An 18814-nucleotide genomic window follows, 5' to 3' on the forward strand; every position below is an offset into this window, starting at 1 on the left:
ATATTTTGACTTTACCATTAGTTTAGTTGTCAGCTGAATGTTGGAAGCAAATCAGCAATTCCTTTGAACCTACATTCACGACCTTGGCAGACTGGGGTACGCTGCTCACCATTCAGCTGACACTTATTTCTTGTTTTACATTAGTGTGTCAGACTACAAAACTGTTTGGCCTCTATAGTCACCTTCCTACGAATAATTTATCCAGGACTTGGAAATACACATAAATGATGCCAAATGTGTTTCTGTTGAGTAGTCTAGTATTGGGATCTGTTCACTGCAAAGGAAGAAACTAATGGCTTGAAGTATTTTGTTTAAGTGAGGTTTGCAGAAAACAATAAAAGTAAAAGTACTGATAAACAGTGATTCTCATGCCTGTGTTATCACGGTGTAATTAGTGTTATTTTCCACGTGTGTTGCAAATAAATTTTAAGTTCATGCTGTAGGTTGATTTCTATGAAGTCCGTGTTACACACTACAATAAATTCTTACAGCATACGTGGGTCAACAGGCTAGTACCTCTGTGTGCATACATTTGATGGAATAACTTTTTTGACAAGGGCAGAGGCATATGCCGATAGCACACAAATGCCTCCTTCCTCCTCATTAGAAGTAACAGTGACAGACATTCTTGCAACAAAAAATAGGCATTTTCTTTTTCCTTTTTTCTTCTGCGAGGGGTTAGGCTGCTCCAAACTAGAACCATGTGGTACCCAGTCTGCCGCTTCCAGGAGTAGGCAACTGGCGAGCTCTGAAACTAACTGAAATAATGAATTGCACAGGAAATGAATGACAGCTGTTTGCTGGTCATTGAGGTTCTGTGTTCATGACCTCAATGTTGTTACAGCTGATCTGTGATCGGGTTAGAGGTAATAGTTTTCTCTTGACATGGAAATAAAGATACCTAGACACATCTAGGAGAATAATGTTGGCAGAAAGTATTGGCATGGGAGTCCAGCGTCCCCTGGATGCTGAAATAATTATCCACATTATGTCAAATGAATGAATGCATTATCCACATTATGTTAAATGAATGACTGAAACAATGTCTGGACTGTATTTTAAGCACCAGAGCTGTTAGAATGCCAGAGATGTAGACTTAGATATATTTTGAAAAAGGGACAGAGAATAAACAATTTTCATTTATACTTCAGAAAATTCAGAGCGCTTTAAAAATCTCAGGACAAAAAACACCCAGCATTGAACAACATTTCAATCTCTGCTCGTTTGATTTGTCTCTGCTAATTAAAAAAAAAAAAACAGTTTACGCCTAGTGAGTGGAGTGTTCGAATGGCATTATGGCCCTACTACCATGGGCTACACCACATGTTAATGGTGCTCTCCCCTTCTTAGGGCCTTGCATGCAGCTCGGTTCTATAACATAGGTTTAGGGATTTTAACACCTGTTTATAACCCGTGGCAGTGTGCTAAAATGCTTAATTACATGTCCCTCTTATACATTATTTTTTTCTAGTATAGCAAAAGTCGTCACGTTCTCAAAAGGCTACCCGAATTGATAGCCTGGACTTTCAATGAACCTCTTAGCCAAACAGCAATGGCCTGTTCATTCGACCTCCTCTGAAGGGTAATCAGTTTAACACAATTTTACGCAGCCTTCTGATCAGTCTTTTCAAATACTCCCTCTATCAGTCCCAGGCCATTGTGTTCCTTTGGATCGCTCTATATGGTATGTGCTGCTCCCATGCAAATAGGCCACCTATGGGTATGAGTCATGACTTGTCTATTAGTGATTTGTGTATGTGTTGAGTTGGTTGACAGGCAGTGTCACTTGTAGAACTTCCTAGCTCTCTCTTGTCATTACAGATCAGTGAATACAATGCACCGGTATGCACCAGCGGTATAAAAAACAAACCACTATTTTGCCTCTACAGCTAAAATTCAGCTACTATATGAATTACCTACTGCCATCACAGTAACAAAACAACTAAATAGAAAAAATCCAAACTTAGGCCTCAATACTAGTTTATACTCTCAATACATAATCCACTGAAATTCCGAATACAAAAGCCTATCTTGAAAATAGCCAACTGTCATTTCTTTGTTATTAAAATAATAAAAACTAGGTAGGAAACTGAGACTAACACCTAATTTATTTGCATTAAAAAAAACAGAACAGTTTTTTTTTGTAGCGCATTGTTATTAGGATTCACTTGGATATCAACAGTCTACCTAGTTGTTGAATGTTCTTTTCTAACTATCTAATAGGCTCTCAAATGAAATGGACCTTACCTTTCCCACAAGTAGTTGTACACTCCGTTACTCCAAGCTGCTTCCAGTTGTATTCACGATGCCGTCGTGGTGGCTGCACAACAGGCACATGATTGTCTGGAAGGTGAGAAGGAAATCGTCCTGGGTATCTCCCTTGAGAAGTGCTTGATGGGTTTCCATTATACGTGTCTAGATCACCTGCTGAGTTGGATTCTTCCTTGGAGTTTGATCTGTCTGGCACATCTAACTGGCCATTCAAAGGATCACCTAGGGATGTAAGTAACAACAATTGTAAATATTAGCAGAATCTTAAATAATTAACACACGCATGACTAGGCAAAGTTATTTTGTTAGAAGGTTTACAATATATTGCTTGATTTGTAACCTTCTGCCCATCTATCAATGACCCTTGCCCAGGAGATATGTGGAAATTGCATAGTATTTCCCATCTTATAATATATGGTACCTTTAATTTGGCATTTTCGGTCACTAAGAAGCAAAATTCCTGGGGTGTGTAGGGACGGCTCCTCCGCAATGGCAGAGGAGCGTCCTCCCACTGGCTCAGAGCCAGCAGCTACAATACCTATATTTCATTATCATTTTATTTTTAAGCAGCTGGCTCAGCCAGCGTGAGATGGGAGGGGAGGGGCTAGGGCATGGGAGGGGAGAGGAGGAGTGCTATGTGCATTCTCTAATTGAGCATGTGTGTTTGGTTGGTTCTCTCAGGCTGGCCAAACACACATCCCCACTTAGGTTTCTCTAAACATGCTGTATTGAACAGCTGTTACAACAAACAAATGATGGACGGAATGCTGACAACCGGTCCTAGGATGCTTGATTCCGGTCCAGGGAAGACATGGCTTGGCAGTTCGGGCGGGACTGTTCCCATGAGGCACAGGGTCAAGACTGATTTGCATATGGCCATGTCTAAACTGGGGTGGCGTAGTGGGCAAAAGAACGATGGATTTAACCCAGATCTCTTGACTGGGGGAGAATGTCTGCATTGTCAGCATTCCGTCCATCATTTGTTTGTTGTAACGCTTTTCGCCCTAAGTGGGATGGGTATTCCCGGACGTGGGACCCGTGCTCACTACGCCACTGGAGTCAAGCTATCCTGGCTGATGACGGCTGATAGCCAGAAACCGGTCCTAGGATGCTTGATTCCGGTCCAGGGAAGACATGGCTTGGCAGTTCGGGCTGGACTGCTCCCATGAGGCACAGGGTCAAGACTGATTTGCATATGGCCATGTCTAAACTGGGGTGGCGTAGTGGGCAAAAGAACGATGGATTTAACCCAGATCTCTTGACTGGGGGAGAATGTCTGCATTGTCAGCATTCCGTCCATCATTTGTTTGTTGTAACGCTTTTCGCCCTAAGTGGGATGGGTATTCCCAGACGTGGGACCCGTGCTCACTACGCCACTGGAGTCAAGCTATCCTGGCTGATGACGGCTGATAGCCAGAGACCGGTCCTAGGATGCTTGATTCCGGTCCAGGGAAGACATGGCTTGGCAGTTCGGGCTGGACTGTTCCCATGAGGCACAGGGTCAAGACTGATTTGCATATGGCCATGTCTAAACTGGGGTGGCGTAGTGGGCAAAAGAACGATTGATTTAACCCAGATCTCTTGACTGGGGGAGAATGTCTGCATTGTCAGCATTCCGTCCATCATTTGTTTGTTGTAACGCTTTTCGCCCTAAGTGGGATGGGTATTCCCAGACGTGGGACCCGTGCTCACTACGCCACTGGAGTCAAGCTATCCTGGCTGATGACGGCTGATAGCCAGAAACCGGTCCTAGGATGCTTGATTCCGGTCCAGGGAAGACATGGCTTGGCAGTTCGGGCTGGACTGTTCCCATGAGGCACAGGGTCAAGACTGATTTGCATATGGCCATGTCTAAACTGGGGTGGCGTAGTGGGCAAAAGAACGATGGATTTAACCCAGATCTCTTGACTGGGGGAGAATGTCTGCATTGTCAGCATTCCGTCCATCATTTGTTTGTTGTAACGCTTTTCGCCCTAAGTGGGATGGGTATTCCCAGACGTGGGACCCGTGCTCACTACGCTACTGGAGTCAAGCTATCCTGGCTGATGACGGCTGATAGCCAGAAACCGGTCCTAGGATGCTTGATTCCGGTCCAGGGAAGACATGGCTTGGCAGTTCGGGCTGGACTGTTCCCATGAGGCACAGGGTCAAGACTGATTTGCATATGGCCATGTCTAAACTGGGGTGGCGTAGTGGGCAAAAGAACGATGGATTTAACCCAGATCTCTTGACTGGGGGAGAATGTCTGCATTGTCAGCATTCCGTCCATCATTTGTTTGTTTTAACGCTTTTCGCCCTAAGTGGGATGGGTATTCCCAGACGTGGGACCCGTGCTCACTACGCCACTGGAGTCAAGCTATCCTGGCTGATGACGGCTGATAGCCAGAAACCGGTCCTAGGATGCTTGATTCCGGTCCAGGGAAGACATGGCTTGGCAGTTCGGGCTGGACTGTTCCCATGAGGCACAGGGTCAAGACTGATTTGCATATGGCCATGTCTAAACTGGGGTGGCGTAGTGGGCAAAAGAACGATGGATTTAACCCAGATCTCTTGACTGGGGGAGAATGTCTGCATTGTCAGCATTCCGTCCATCATTTGTTTGTTTTAACGCTTTTCGCCCTAAGTGGGATGGGTATTCCCAGACGTGGGACCCGTGCTCACTACGCCACTGGAGTCAAGCTATCCTGGCTGATGACGGCTGATAGCCAGAAACCGGTCCTAGGATGCTTGATTCCGGTCCAGGGAAGACATGGCTTGGCAGTTCGGGCTGGACTGTTCCCATGAGGCACAGGGTCAAGACTGATTTGCATATGGCCATGTCTAAACTGGGGTGGCGTAGTGGGCAAAAGAACGATGGATTTAACCCAGATCTCTTGACTGGGGGAGAATGTCTGCATTGTCAGCATTCCGTCCATCATTTGTTTGTTGTAACGCGTATTGAACAGCTGGGCTGGAGAAACCCCACAGACTCCCTGAGCGGAAGCGTCTTTTCAGCCCTCTCAGGCCAATCCCTGGTGCTAATCTCATTGGAGGAGTGCAGCACGGGGATTGGACTGGTAGTCTGTGACGTGCTCCCAGAATTTGCTGGGACAAGGAAGAAACAAAACAGAGGCACGATGTGGGAGGCGGACGGCGGCAGGTAAGTTTAACTTTTTTCAAATGTATTATCATTATTAAACTCCCTCTCCCCTCCCACTGCTTACCCCAATGCCCCCTCCCCCGGCCCCACAATTTTCTCTGTGTGTCAGCCGCTGCAGGGGTGTGAAAGAAACAGACGCAAATTCATATTTTGAATTTTATAATGTTGTCTTCGTGTTTGGCATATACTACGTCCTTCTCATCTTAAATTTACATAGACAGGCAAGCAATTTCCCAGTTATACCACAATGTGGTTTTTTACATTTTAGTGTCAGTGCATTGTGTAAAAAAAAAATCTTGTTTTATTTTGTTCACTCACTCACTGCCATGTTATACAAAACAATTAAAGACATCCAATAATAAATGTTTCAATGTGAATGAGGTGATAGGCCTGTATGCCTGTTTGTAGGATCTCTTTAAGATTATGTTTTCACAAAGCAACAATATCAATGTGGAAGAGTATGTGTAGGATTTAGAGCATGGTTTAAATAACGTTCAGGCTAAAGTTTGTAGTACGTGATGCTATAAGAATATTTGTGATCTAAATACAGGATTGCAAAAATTTTAAACATCAACTTCAGTATGACATTTTATAGTCCTCAACCATATACCAAAAACATTATACACAAATGGAAAACATTCATAAAAGTGGTCATATGGCAATGCTATAAGTGGGCTGTCCAGAAAGCAATAGATAATATGAAAGAACCAACAATTGTGGGGATTGTGCACTGCAGCTGATAGGTTATACAGACATTTTTGGAATTTTGTCACAGAAGTATGTTAAAAACATTTAAATTGCATTTTGCTTTTTAACCCCACTGATTCATCATCATTGTTTTATTCATTTCACAGCAGATGAGTAGCAGCGTTTCTGAACGAAAATGATTGGGATTATGACCATTTAGTAAATGTTAACTCATAACTCTTGGGTTAAGTTACTTTTATGAAATATTTAAAACTAATGTAGGCAGGTAGAAGCCCTATTAACAATTGCCTCCATTTCTCGGCTAAATGAGTAACACATCAATACAGATTTTCTCTCCTACTCACTGCTAATGTTTAAAGGCCCATGTTACTCTACTGAATTTAAAGAATTGAAAACAGTCAAAAAGAGTCCTTCCATTTCTAAAGTAGGCTTGGATTTCAATCTTATTTATATACAAAATTCTTTATCCTCACAAATAGGACAATTATGTTTTTGAAATATTTTCATGTTTATTGCAGCCTATTTTGAGACATATACATCTTTTCTTTATCTTAATGTTAGACATTTTAAAATTAGGAACTTTCCCTTCAGCAAATTTCATGAAATTGTTCACATACGAAGAGGGAAGAGGTGTGGCGCCGCGGCCAGGGCGACTGACTCCGGAATCTGGGGATCACAGTTTGATCCCCAGCACCGGCGGCAGATTAGCCCAGCACCATGTGACTCTGGGCAATAGCTTGCTTAATCTTCCCGACGGCCGCCAGCGCCTAGAGACCCTTACGGGTGATTGTTTGTGCTTAACAAATGTGGATATTTATTATTATTACGTTTGCCATTTTCATTCAATTTGATAAATGTTTTGTTTAGGAAATGTGTGGGGGATGCATATGAGATAGTAGGGTTCACATAAAAAAATAGAATTCACAAGATAAATGTTTTTTAAACTAAAATAACAAAATAATCCAACTTTTTAAAAATTATATCTGTTTTCTAAACTGTTTAATTTATAGCATGACATAATAAACAAAAATTAGTACAATATATAATTTTAGGGGATAATTGTAACCGAAATTACTCTTTGGCATGAAATGTCTTTTTAACATCTGTAAACAGTAGTGAAGCTTCCAGAACAAGTTGTGATAGGATTGTGAAACGTGTACATGTTAAACCCAGGACTTTTCAAATAACCGCTTAAAAAAAAAAAAATCACTTTATTGACATTACATTTTTCTGTCAAAACTGTAAATGTTATGTTTCTTTTTTATCAATCAATACTGCATTTTTCTTTATGTTGGTAAAGGCATTGCTCATTTAAATAAAGTTGTAAAAGAAACTTACAAATTATTTATGTATGTTACGAAATTCAATATTTTTTTTAATTCATAAAGTATAATGATTTACACCATCTCTATCCCTGATGCTAATCCTTGGGGGATAATGAATACTGAACCATAATGACTGTTCAACAAGCGCAATAGAGTAACATTGCCAAACTAGATTTATTAATTGTTGATAAGGTATCATGATCACATATATTCTGAAAGGGACTATAAGAAAATCAACTGTCATAGCTCACTCTCACAGAGACCAAATTTATCCAAAATGTCTAATGAATGTCCTTGATAGGATTAATGCCACTTGATGAATGTGCCTCGGAAATTAAGCTAGTAAAAATGATAATTTGCTATTCGGGTCTCTTGAGGAACAGAATCATTGCTGCTGTTACATACTTTAAAGAAACTCCAACTGTAAAGTTGATTAGATTTGTTTTACTGATATAAGTCCATGTATCAGTATTCTAGGTAGAATGTTCTACATTCATAAGGTCATTTCTAATTGACATGGATAGGTATATGTGTAAACACATACACATGTACACCATATATGCTAGATTTTCTTGTACACTTACATCAAATGTTATCTTTACGCGATTTTCAGTTAACAGTTTTGAAGTTCAAATCGGTGTCCCGTAGACTGAGTTAGTAAAGGACATACTATGAGCTGAGCCATGTGAGCATATTTGTCCACATATGGGACAAGATTCACATGGCCACTGCTATCAAAATGTTTATATGAAATGAGACCAGTCCTTCTTTGCATTTATATATCTAAATTACATACATAATAAAGTCCTCATCCCCTCTGTTAGCTTTCATAATTGAGACTGCTTAGATGATTGTTTTCTTCATTTACCCAGATCCATCAAAGTGCCTTTTATTTTTGGTTTCATACATTTAGAAAATATAATCTTGGCCCTATCTATGTCAAATATTTTGTTTTGACTTACCCTTTTAGGGCCTGAATTCCCATTCTATGAACAACATGTGCTAATTAATGTATCTTAAGTAAATGCAAGTGATTGAATCAGATATACATTTTATTCTGTTCCTTCAGATATAATAATACAACTTTCTAGAATAAAGTATTAGTACCTAATTATGACTACAGAAGTCCGATAGACCACTGTAGCCATGATGGTGGTGCGGGCACCAGCGGTCCAACCATCCTATTACAAGTTGGGAGATCAGACCGTCATGGGACCTCTGCAACCACCAGGGATCCCTGGCAGTCTTGTGGAGGTCTTGAGGATGCAATATGCTTGGCGGTACCGCTGTGGCACCGCCAAGCATATTACGAGTTTCCTCTCCACCACGGTTTTCATGGCAGTGAGTTCACCAAGAAAACTGTGGCGGAGGGGAAACTGATGCCTCAGGGCCATAGGGTGCATGCAGGGGGGCACATGTTGTGCCCCCCTCTGTGCAAGAGCCCCGGTTCCTGCACGGCATGGACTGCAGAGCTCATACCCTGCAGGAACTGCTCCCATTGTGGCGCCCTTTCAGAGGCATGGCTGTGGGATCACTAAAGAAATGATCGCCAGACACGAGAAAACCCGTAATCTGGCAGGCAGTGCTCAAATGGCGTTGAGGGAGTGGAAGCGGGTGGTGGCATGGCAGCCCCACTCCGAATCCGCTAAATTGATAATCAGGCCCAAAGTATTTAGTCATTGCTTTTGATTGTCTATATATGTCATCATTATTATGAAAAGTTAGAGTTTATAAAAGGATGATAATTACATGTTAAGTTTGTTGTCTTTCCAAGAGAAGACAGTCTGATACAGTGAAAATAGCTGAAAGGACAGCACTTACTAACTCGTTGGCCGGTAATGTTAAATTATTTTTTCATTGTTTACATTACTCATTAACTTCATAACTGCCTTAATGTTTGTATTTATTGTGGTAACAATGTATCTTTTGTGCTCTAGACTAGGGGTGGGCGTAACTGGCATAATTCTCTGTCACATAATGTGATAAGCGCAATCCAACATTTGGCACTATTGTCTTATTGAAAAAATGCACTCTTTCATCAAAAATGGCTCTAGTAATGCATTTTGATTGAAGAAAATAGCACTAAATGCTGCAGGGTGCGAACAGCAGTAGTCAGCAGTGGTTTGGTCCTCTGCACCCACCTGATCTGGACCACCCCCGGGGTTCAAGTAGACCTGTGGGCCTCAAATTGCAATTTAGATTGTTGGTCATCCGACTTTCTCATGTTGGTGAGTTTTGAGACTCAAGCGTGTTATATAATGTGGCGTAGTAAGGGGCCCCGAGTCCAGCTAAACAACTGGAACTGATCCTCTTCACCACTTCAAAACGGCCTCTGGTGTTGCGACCAAATTGAGGTGGGTGATTCTGGTTATGGATGTCCCGGTCGCCCTGTCATCCCTCACCTCCATTTGACGGTCAGGGGGGACAAGCTGACTAGGGCGAACCAGCAATAGAGGGTCGCAGTTGAAGGCCTCCCGTTGCATTCACCAAACACCAGGGCTAATAGACACGTAAGTATAGAGGGCGCAGAGCCAGGGAGTCCCAGCCCATGGGCTGATACCTCCCCGGAGGCCAGACACAGACTTCAGCAAGATCTGGCCAATGGGCCCCCAGCCAGCCCCATAAACTAGGCAGTAACAGGTGACAGCACTGCCGAATCCACCGGGTAATTGAACTCGCAGAATGTTCTTTTTCTTTCTTTCTTTTTTCCTCTTCCAACTCAGAGGTTCATGCAGCAGTGGCAGTCTATGTGGGTGCAGTGGCCCCCTCTTGTACCTTTCACACCACACTTGGCAGAGATCTTGGTAGACACTCAAGGTCCCATGCAGGCCCACACGGCCAAGGCGTCACAAGACCACACTTGACTCTGAGACCCTTGGGGCAGGGTCTCGCTACCCACTGCTGGCACCACAACAGGCCCCCAGCACCCCTGTGCCCAACCACGGGCATAGACACAGTCTCACTCCGTACGGCCGCTACAATGAGGCCCACTGTGCACCTCACCTTAGGGCAGGCCTCCTCTATGTTTGGCTCTGCAGTGTTCAGTTCCCCAGTTAGGCCGCAAGCCTGGATTGCTCCCGGCTGTTAGTGGGAGGCAGAGGGGTGGCATGGGGCCCTGTGGGCCCGATGCGGCCACAGGACAAAGCAGGGCCCCCACCTCCCAGGTTGGCCAGGCAGAATGGGCAGATTCCCCAGCAGCAGGCCTCACACGGCTTGGGTCAGGCTCCCCTTCAGTAGCTCACAGTCACATCTCTCTCCCAGCCACGAGCTGCCCCAGCCCCAGGGGAAATGATCAAACTGACACCCTAGGCCTCCACTTGGCAGCGAGCCTATCCACTGTCCGCAGCTCACTGGTCATGCGTGGTGGCTGTCATTACAGCCACTTAGCACTATCGATGGCAGGCAGGACCTAGGATCCACAAATCAGTATGAACTGTGCCGCCTCGTTCAGGTTCCACTATATTCACTCCGCAGTGGTGACCTCTAAGCATTGGGCATATTTTTATAGTACGACGGGGTTCCCTAGGGCAGGATAATGTCATATATGCGCTCCGGACTGCAGGAGCCTCACATCGATGAGGCCATCTTGCTTGCCTGCTCTCTAGCGCTCCTTTTTCTGAATTTCTGTGATGAAAAGTTCCAGAAACCTCAGGGATCCACAAAACTCCTACTACACAGCGTTCCCCCAAGAACTATTGGAAATATTTTTAAGGGGAGGAGGGCATGAGGGCCCCCATCCCCAGGCTGCTTTTAGCCCCGGGGACCGCATCCCCCAGAGCCCACTGTTTAAATGGGGCTTGGGTCCCCGTGGCAGCTACTATAAAACAAAAGGGAGGTGGGTCATTTAGCCCCCCTCCCTCAGCCATTAATGACCCAGGGACCCCATCCCCAGGGGCCGGCTTACATGCTTCGTCCTGGAGAGTCCACCCCAGGACACAGTAGTTTCCCTGCCCGCACCGCGTGGGAGGGAACTTCTGTTTGTTCCCACCTGTTGGAAGCATTTTTAAAACTATTTCCAAAATTCGAGAGGTACCCTTACAAATGTAGGGGACAGGGTTTACTGTAGTATGATCATAAAAATATACCCCACATACCAATTTCTTAACCACATTGAAATATTCAATTAACGCATTCATCATAACTGAATAACTCTCTGGTCTCATAACACTGAACCCAAATATATGCAAAAATATCTGATATTTATTCCATACTACATGCTGTTTAGCATTTTTAAATTCATGTGATATTTGAATTCTTTTGTTCAATTGCATACTGTGTATGTTTTTTTTTTTTATTGTTGTTTTAAAAAATGCGTTTTTCCTATAATAATTGATGTATGATTATACTGATGTAAAAGGGACAAGGAGATAATGTGGAAAGTGAAAACAAATACCTAAGTCCAATAGCAGTATTTTTTAATTGTTTTAACTATCTTGTATATGCACATTGAGATAATATATTAAATATCAGATATTTTTGCATATATTTGGGTTCAGTGTTATGAGACCAGAGAGTGATAGAGTTATGATGACTGCGTGAATTGAATAATTCAATGTGGTTAAGAAATTAGTATGTGAGGTATATTTTTATGATCATAATACAGCATTTTTAAAACTCCTGCCATACGGGAGCAAACACAAAGTCTGCTCCCAAACAGGAGTTATCTTTAAAAATTATCCCGCCATCTGGGAGCAGACTTGAAATATGTTTCCCTGACTACACTGATACGGGCAGGGAAGATGTTACTTCCGCCTGGAGGGAGCAGCATAAACATGTCCAGGTGGGGGCCCCAAGGACCCCTAGCATCCCCCATCGATGTGCATGGAGGGAGCCCTCCATGGGCACCAGGGAACCTACTTTGATGTGGGGCTGGGGTCCTCAGAGCCATAAGACGTGGCCCAGCTCTCCTTTAAAATGCATAGGGCCCTAGGGATAGAGTCCTCAGGGCATAATGAGGTTCGGGGAATAAGGCCACCGCGGCCCCCCCTTCCCATTTAAAAAAAAAAAAAAGGCTCTCAGGGATGGGATCCTCAGGGCCTGATGAGGCTCGGGAGGGGGCCATGTGACCCCCCCTCCCCTTTTAAAAAAAACAGCCCTGGGGGATGTGTTCCCCAGGGCCTCATAAAGCACGTGGAAGGGGCCATTCTGAGGTAACTATGACTCGCCTGCATATTACATCGCTCATGACATCTTCTATGACATCATTGATAACATCACTGCAAAATTTCCAATGACATTTTTTATGAGAAAGCTGTGAAGTGTGGGTACGAGTTATAGTTACCTTAGGGCATGAGTTATAGTTACTTGAGATAACTATAACTGGTGAGTTTAAAATGCTACATTGTTACTGAACATTTCACCTGACTATAAGATTACTTTTTTTTCGCACTTACACCCAAATAAAACCTTTCAATCACCCACTCCAACTTCCACACTACCATTCTCAAAACCATTGACACAGCCATACCAGTATGTACACACTCACTCACTGATTCAGAGGTCTACACAAATATCCTCTCAGTCACCCATACAGCCACTCATACACCAACTCACTCACTAATACAGCCCCTGATATATCCACTCATACACCCATACAGTCACTCACACACTCTCTGTCACCCATAGAGCTACTCACACACCTACTCACTCACCCATAGAGTCAATCACACAGCCACTTACTCGCCTATACAGTTATACATACACCAACTGATATAGTCAATCAGACACCAACACATACTCTCTAGATACCCGGTTGCCAAGCTCAGGGGAAAGTCCGCAAGACTGAACTTCCAAGATAACTCTTGGAACCTCCTGAGGCACAGCCGGGAGTAGGCAGAATTTAGCGCTTTCACTGTTTTTAGCAGAAAAATATTGCTTTTTAAAATCAATCACCTACCCTTGCTGCACACGATTACAGTGTGCAGGCACCCCTCACAAAGCGGAACGAGCCCTGGAAAGGGCGAAATCGCCGACCTGCTTCTCCCGCCATTACCCGCGCCGAGACAGGGACACGCCCACTTCGAGGCCACGCCCCCTGCTAGCATTACAAAGGTGCGCTGACTCACTAGCGCAGCAGATAACTCTTGGAACCTCCTGAAGCACAGCCGGGAGCAGGCAGAATTTAGCGCTTTCACTGTTTTTAGCAGAAAAATATTGCTTTTTAAAATCAATCACCTACCCTTCCTGCACACGATTACAGAATGCAGGCACCCCTCACAAAGCGGAATGAGCGCTGGAAAGGGCGAAATCACCGACCTGCTTCTCCCGCCATTACCCTCACCGAGACAGGGACACGCCCACTTCGAGGCCACGCCCCCTGCTAGCATTACAAAGGCGCGCTGACTCATTAGCGCAGCAGATAACTCTTGGAACCTCCTGAGGCACAGCCGGGAGTAGGCAGAATTTAGCGCTATCACTGTTTTTAGCAGAAAAATATTGCTTTTTAAAATCAATCACCTACCCTTCCTGCACACGATTACAGTGTGCAGACACCCCTCACAAAGCGGAACGAGCGCTGAAAAGGGCGAAATCGCCGACCTCCTTCTCCCGCCATTACCCTCGCCGAGACAGAGACACGCCCACTTCGAGGCCACGCCCCCTGCACCTGCCCCCTCACTATATACATGTGTATCTACCAGAAGCGCAGGGGACGAGCGCAGCGGGCGCGACGATTGCGCGCCGAAGGCGCGCTTAAGGCAAGCTCGTCTGCGCTTGTCCGCGATCTTGACGCGACCGGGGCCGGTCCCCCTGCCCGACTCACCAGCAATACCACCTTAACATACTCTCGGACTGCGATGATGTCCCTGAGACCCTCCCCGTGTTCGACCTGCCTCTGGTCTATCCCTGACGCTCGGAGCCACGTTTTCGTATGTAAAGTCTGCCATTTCTCCCTTCCATCCCTCGACTTAACTTATAGTCCGGCCCACGCTCTGAGTCCTGTCTCCATTAGAGGAGCCCGCCCTTCTCTGACCCTCAGAGCTGCGCTGATTAATTGCAGGTCTTTGAGCAAACATGCCATGGACATCTGGCAGTCCCTTCGGGACAACAACTGGGATCTGCTTTTTTTAACAGAAACTTGAGACCACGAACCCTATCATCACCCTTCCCTACCGGAGGGCTATAGTATCGTCTGTGCCAATAGACCCAACGGTAAACAGGGGGGTGGCGTTGCCTTAATCCACAAATCCAAATGGACGGCTACCTTCCCTCTATATGACCCAATTGACTGCATAGAGAGTCTCCCTTTCAGTGTTCAAATCTCCCCGTCTACCTCTTGCTCGGGAATTCTTATCTATCGTCCCCCCCATTCCAACATCTCCTACCTGCCGGCTCTGGCGGATTATATTATCTAGCTTAGCACACGCTACGCCAACTTCACTGCTTTAGGGGACTTTAATCTCCACGCAAATGAGGAATCTTGCACGCACAGCAAAAATGTTATCTCTACGTTGGCAGCCTGCAATCTAGTTCAAATAATAGCTTTTCCCACGCACAAAGCGGGACATACACTAGATTTGATCTGTTCCAACCTACCAAGTATTCTGGCAGCCTCTTCCATCCAGGTTATCTGGTCGGACCACTTCCTCATCCCTTTTGAGATTGGTGTTTCTTGCCCCATCAGACCCACTATCACTCCTAAAGCATCCGGCAGAAACTGGAGCCGCATTACCCTAGAAACGCTCCAGGAATACTTACAAAACTCCCAACCCATCCCGTCGTCTGACCCTGATAGTGGTATTGACCATTTGGACACCTGGATCGGTCAAGCCCTAGAGCATTTGGCCCCTCTTAAACCTATCAAAACCTACAGGGCTGCACCATCAGCACCATGGTACTCCGACGAGCTTCGTCAAAAAAAGGCCTCGTGCAAATCTCTCGAACAATCCTGGAGGCAGAACTATTCCATGGATAGCAAAACCACCTATAAGACAGCCCTCAAAGAATACCGCAGAATGATTGAGGAGCACAAAAGGGACTTTCTGGCCTCCAGAATTAAACATGCTAGTAACGGCGCTAGGGAGATTTTTAACATAGTCAGATCCTTCACGGACCCCAACGCGCTGACTTGAATTCAACCTGCCTCCCAGTCTCTGTGCGATAAACTTTCGCAATTCTTTGAGGAAAAAATCGAGACTATCTACACCTCCTTCCCTATTTCCAACAGTGAAGGATTGGAAGAGGAATCTACTACTTACACGCTACAGTCGCCCACTCTGTTAGAATTTGCAGATATTTCTGAGGCCGACACTATGGTAGAATTACTCAAATGCAAATCTGTCTCTCCAAATGACCCTCTGCCAGCCAAACAATATAAAAAACTGGCACCCCTGCTCAATCCCTACCTGAATCATATCTGGAATGAATCCTTGAGAATGGCAAGCTTCCCCGCCAAATGGAAGCATGCTTCCCTGGTCCCCATTCTGTAGAAACTAATTTAGACCCTGACAACCCCAGTAATTACAGGCCTATTTCTCTTCTGCCTGCCCCAGCTAAGATCCTGGAAAAACTGGCACACTCCCAGCTGGCGAATTACATCGAATCCAATGGGCTCCTACATGATTCTCAGCACGGCTTTCGGTCAGGCCATAGCACGGAGTCAGCCCTTGTTGAAATGGCTGACTCGGTGAGATGGACGCTGGACCGGGGGTCAAGGGCGGTGTTAGTGCTGCTGGATCTCTCAGCAGCATTTGACACCGTCTCTCATAAGATCCTGCTGAGACGTCTGGGGGACCTCGGTATAGGTGGAACTGTGTTGAGGTGGCTCTCTTCTTATCTATGCGACCGCACACAGCAGGTATATACCTCTCCTTATACCTCCCCCGCTAGACCACTCAAATGGGGAGTTCCACAGGGCTCATCCCTTAGCCCGCTTTTGTTTAATGTTTATTTTACCCCCCTGGCTAAACTGATTACGCAAACTGGGATCAAATCCACCTCCTATGCTGACGACATTCAGTTACTTTTTACCTTCGACCCGCTGAAATCCTGTCTCAGAGACATCTCTAGTTGGATGGACTCTAACTCCCTCCGACTCAATGCAGGATAGACGGAGATTCTGTTTTTTAATTCACCATCCCCTTTAGATTCCAACCTGTGGTGGCCAGAGGATCTGAGCCAAGCCCCCACGCCTAAAGACTCGGTGAGAAATCTGGGAGTGCGCTGGGATAATCATCTAAGTTTTAATGCCCAGGTTCAAACAGTAGCAGCATCCTGTTTTGCTAAGATCAAGACTATCAACCGGCTTATCAACTATCTGCCGGCGGATTGCCGTAAGACTGTGGTACAAGCATTGATAACATCGCATCTCGACTATGCCAACGCAATATACCTTGGTATCACAGCAGGCCTATGTCATAAACTACAGACTGTCCAAAATGCTGCCGCTCGGCTGGTGGAGAGAATTCCTGCTAGACATCACATCTCCCCTCACCTCCGTAAACTGCATTGGTTACCCATTGCCAAGAGATGTGTATTTAAGGCCATGACTCTGGCTTTTCGCGCTTCTAAGGGCAATGGCTCGGCCCACCTGAAAAGTACTCTGAGGCCGTATGTCAACACTAGGACATTACGTTCTAACTCTCTACTTCTCCTGCAAACCCCAAGATTCAAACGAACTCATGCTGGAGGGAAAACATTCGAGGTTTGCGCCACTCAGTGTTGGAACAAGCTTCCGGTTGCCTTACGTGCCTGTCAAACAGAATCAGCATTCCCAAAGTCTCTGAAGACTCATCTCTTTCCCACATAATGCTTCTTCTGTTCTGATCCTCCCTGTTCCCAGATTTATCAGCGCCGGGACGCCCCGTTGGGGCAGCTGTGCGCTTTATAAAACACACAAAATAAATAAATAACTTCCCTGATTGGCCCTAGGCATGATTATTTGATAGCAAATGCACAATTAATTCAAAGTTGGACTCTTGGGAAAGATATTACACTCCTGGGCCCTGTTCATCAGAATGCTTTTTCCTTTATTTTAAATGGAGGGCCTTGTGTATGCTGCTCCAAAGGTATTACAACTTCAGTAAGGTTTCTTCTTTCTATCTAGGACCATGCTTATGAAAATGTTGGCTAATATTTCTGCTATTAAAGCCAAGAGGAGTCAGAAAGAGAGAAAGACTGCTTGTCAGTTCTTCCTCAGAAACCACCGATGCTGCTTTAGGAACAAAAATAAGCTGCAGTGGAAGAGCTGCACCAAAAGCAAAAAGCTGCTATCATGACCATGGAAGAGGTGAGCTAGCAGGGATCTTATGTGGTTGGTTTACTCACCCTACCTGATGAAAGTCAACTTTGTGTACTACCAGGAGACCCTTCTATCCATTTCAACAGCCCCACTCTCAATGTCCCGTTACATGCACAGAAACCTGGGCTCATTGAATTTCCTGCTGGACTGTGGCGGTGTCCGGAGACACCTCTCTGGCTCCTGCTTATGATAGATTTGGGGTATTCAGTTCATTTTCATGGATTTCAATTTGTTTACCCTTGAGATAGGTCTCTCAAAAGAAATAGATAAGGTCAATTGCGAAACATATAGTAAATGAGCTACAGAGAGGAGATGAGATAAGTGGAGGACTGGCACTCATAGTTTAATGGGTAGCAATAGTACTGGAAGTTAAGTGGTAGTGGGTGGCACTCTTTTAAGAAATATTTTGGGCTTTTTTTTCAAACTAGGCAGTAATTATAAACCGTGAGAGTGACTAACAGAACAAAAGCAGTATATATAAAGGCCAGGGCAGTGAATGCTGAATCATTATTGATACACGTGGAACCGCCCATGCTGTCAGCAGCTGATGAAAGGGTTCGTCACCTAGGACGAGTCTGCTTCTTTCGAAGAGAAGGGCTGTTTTCAAAGAATGGTTTGCTATGAAGTACTACTACCAAGCCAGCAACTCTGATATGAGATAAATCAGTAAATGCGCAGCTATGCAAACAATATTTTAAACATGAGTGGCCATACAGAAATACTTCATATAAATATTTAACATCTTTCAATCTAGGCAGCTTCAGTCATATCTTCACTCCTTACCAAACATTTAAAAAATGACGATTTTCTATATCTTCCATTAGGCTTCAATTAAGTTAATCAAATTGTTGGCCAAATGTGCACATTTGCATCATCAACTCACATTCAAAATACCATCTGTGGCTATTTGTTGTTATCAAATGCAAGGCCCTCTTTGGGCTTGAAAATACTAGGACAACAAGTGATAGTGAAATAAGACACAGGTTGAAGATTACTGGGAAGTGAAATACGGTCATGGTTGTTGGTGTAATTTCTGAGAGCAGTGACTTGGAAGTACTAATAGATTCAAAGTACTGATTTTCTATACTGCAAAAACAACATCAAAGACAGACACAGGCAGGGGAATGCGTGTGA

The 18814-nt window shown here is 44.7% G+C and overlaps 1 protein-coding gene across 1 annotated transcript in view; it reads right to left on the bottom strand.

The window, feature by feature from the left end:
• Positions 1–18814, bottom strand: part of THSD4 (thrombospondin type 1 domain containing 4) — a 2089562-nt gene that overhangs the window by 149584 nt on the left and 1921164 nt on the right. Inside the window, exon 11 of the mRNA XM_085644058.1 lies at positions 2248–2493. Within this exon, the coding sequence (XP_085500184.1) occupies positions 2248–2493 (246 nt within the window). The remainder of the gene's footprint in view (positions 1–2247; positions 2494–18814) is intronic.

The sequence above is a fragment of the Triturus cristatus genome, chromosome 3_1, assembly GCF_964204655.1.
Source record: "Triturus cristatus chromosome 3_1, aTriCri1.1, whole genome shotgun sequence".
NCBI classification, from domain to species: Eukaryota; Metazoa; Chordata; class Amphibia; order Caudata; family Salamandridae; genus Triturus; species Triturus cristatus.